Source organism: Mandrillus leucophaeus, unplaced genomic scaffold (assembly GCF_000951045.1).
Source record: "Mandrillus leucophaeus isolate KB7577 unplaced genomic scaffold, Mleu.le_1.0 Scaffold350, whole genome shotgun sequence".
Lineage (NCBI taxonomy): Eukaryota > Metazoa > Chordata > Mammalia > Primates > Cercopithecidae > Mandrillus > Mandrillus leucophaeus.
Genome location: NW_012103699.1, coordinates 390,176 through 392,760, shown reverse-complemented (window position 1 = coordinate 392,760; position 2,585 = coordinate 390,176). Strand labels below are relative to the sequence as shown.

Below are 2,585 nucleotides of genomic sequence, written 5' to 3'. Positions count from 1 at the left end.
GGGAGAATCACTTGAGCCCAAAAGTTCGAGAACAGCCTGGGCAACATGGCAAAATCTCATCTCTACAAAAACTACAAAAATTAGCCAGGTGTGCCTGTAGTTCCAGCTACTCAGGAGGCTAAGGTGAGAGGATTGTTTGAGCCCGGGAGGTGGGAATTACAGATCGTGCCAGCCAGGGTGAAATAGTGAGACTATCAAAAAGAAAAAAAAAAAGAAATTGGGAACACACAGAAAAAGTAAGAAAATTTAGGCCTAATATACTCAACATTTAATAGATTCTGAATCGCAATTTTTGCTAAAGCAAAATACAAATTACAAGAAGCTACTCATCTTTTATCACATAAGAAATAAAGTTGTAAGAAATAAGCTAAGTTTTTAATACCAATGATTACTAGCAGATTCTCTAAGAGAATATTTGCTATACTTATAACAGGAAGTTCTTGTATAAAGTTAGAAATTCATTTTAGTAACTTTTTCCTTTTAACAATAAAAGTCCTTTCAAAAAAAAAGGCAGAATGTAATGCTGAGCACTTAAAATTAGTATCTCTAAAATGATACCAAAAAATTTGCATTTGGCTAGTATTACCAAGAAACTTTTAAGGCTAAAGTTTCCAACATACTTTCATTTTTTTAAACAGACTAGTTTTAAAAAAAAGGAAACGAAAGGAAGAAAAAAAAACATTTTAATCTCAAGGACTTTCAACTTAACTACATTTCTTTTAACCAAACGTTTATAGAGCACCTAAGAAGTGACAGGCACTACAACACTGGGAACTGTGACAGATTACATTTACTCCAAACTAAACCTTTTATTTATTCAGCTTATGAACTTATTATTATTCAAACCAAAACTTTTCTTAAGAAATTCTCACCCAACATCAAAGTACATATATGAGTTACCTAATAAATGCACTTTTCACTGTTTTACACAGGTCACGAGAGTTATAGCTAGGATTTGTGACTAACAAAAGGGATTCAATTCCTGAAACATGTCGATGCTGTTTTCTTTTACATGAAAATGAGATAGGAATAAACTGTTTCAGGTAGTTTACAGCATCTCAAACTCAAAGAGAAAACCTTAAAAAAAATTAGACTACACTTAATTACTCTGTATAGTAGACCAAAATTTAAGTAGCCACAGCTTTTACCTTCTGCAACCACAGGTATTACAAATTTTAATTTGGATGTACTACTGTCCAAGTCATCTTGATTCTGAGGACAAGTGAAATTTTTTAAAAATAGTTCAAAGAAACTGTCAAAAGCAGATAACATTGATATTCTAACATGCTATCTGTTGCATTTCTACACTTGTGAACACTCTACCCTTTTCAAGCACTTTTGAATTTGTAATGGATGAAAAAATACAAGCTAGTGTCTAAGTTCCACCAGTTGAATCTAGACTTTTCAAAAATCTAAGGTTTCATTCCAGCATGTGTTTAAAACAAAAAAGACAGCATTCATATACATATTCTCTCAACTGACAAAATAAACTGTATTTTTATGGTTATCATTTCTTCCAACAATTAAGCAAATTTTTTGACCCTATTCTCCATTCAGTTAACATGTTTACGTCTAAGAGGAACCTGGCCATCAGTTTTCCACACATCATAATGCAACAGAGCCTCTGACTTATTTGCAGACCAACCAGATCAATAAAGAAAAATAAACCACATAACCCCAAGTGCCTGGAAATACAAGAAACAATTGGTATCTCTGAATTGTGTAAAGATCACCAAAATTATCTCTTTAAATCTTTCAATTAAATTATGTTTGTGACGAATCAAAGAGTTTTCTGCTAAAATTTTACAGTACTGTTCACACAACAGATAAGATTTTCTTTCATCAGTGTAACTGATAGAACCACAATACAGTTCAGTTTCCAGGGTCAGATTACCTGACCTGCTTTTTATTTTACCTTTTAAAACACTTTAATTCATGCCGTTATTCCTCTCATTCCCTACAAAAAGAGGGGTTCAATATGGGAGAATCATCTTCAGTTGAGATATCCTGTAACTGCCTCCAACTCCACAGCAAAGCCCGCCAGCTGACCCCGGTCTCTCTGGGGAAGGGCTCGGTCACCAAGCCACCAAACACACCTTCCTCTGCAAAACTCGGAAGCCCCACACGACGACCTCGTCCAAACCCCCTACTTCCTGAATTCGATAACCCCAGAGATTCGTATTCTGCAGGCAATCTTACCTTCATGATGACTCTGGGACCGAGATATTCTCTAAAACACCGGGTTCACCTGCACCTGGAGGGGAAACAAAAGACACCCAGTCAACACCACAAGCACCCCTCTGCACTGGCGGAGGCGGAGGGAAGGAACCGAGCGACGCCCGAACCCCGAAGAAAGAGCCGCACCAGGCGCCAGCCCCCGAACCATCACACGCCGACTCGGGGCTCCCTCTGGCCCCGCCATCCCCGCAAACCCAGCCACCTACACGGCTCGGCAGCTTCCCGTCCCCATTGTCGAGACCCGACGGAGTTTCCCGTCTACGACAATGACGCCATTTCTGTCAGAGAAGAAACTCACAACAAGCCCGGCGTCCGGCGTGGGGCCGGCCGCTCTCCCCGCGGGCCTC

The 2,585-nt window shown here is 39.0% G+C and overlaps 1 protein-coding gene across 3 annotated transcripts in view; it reads right to left on the bottom strand.

The window, feature by feature from the left end:
• ARID4B (AT rich interactive domain 4B (RBP1-like)) overlaps positions 1-2,585 on the bottom strand; it is a 178,557-nt gene that overhangs the window by 174,584 nt on the left and 1,388 nt on the right. For 2 of the 3 annotated variants that reach the window (XM_011989362.1, XM_011989365.1), the window contains exon 2: positions 2,200-2,254. In XM_011989362.1, coding sequence (XP_011844752.1) covers positions 2,200-2,205 — 6 coding nt within the window. In that variant the 5' untranslated portion in view covers positions 2,206-2,254. Of the gene's footprint in view, positions 1-2,199; positions 2,255-2,444 lie in introns of all 3 variants that reach the window. The other variant, XM_011989364.1, reaches the window with a different exon arrangement.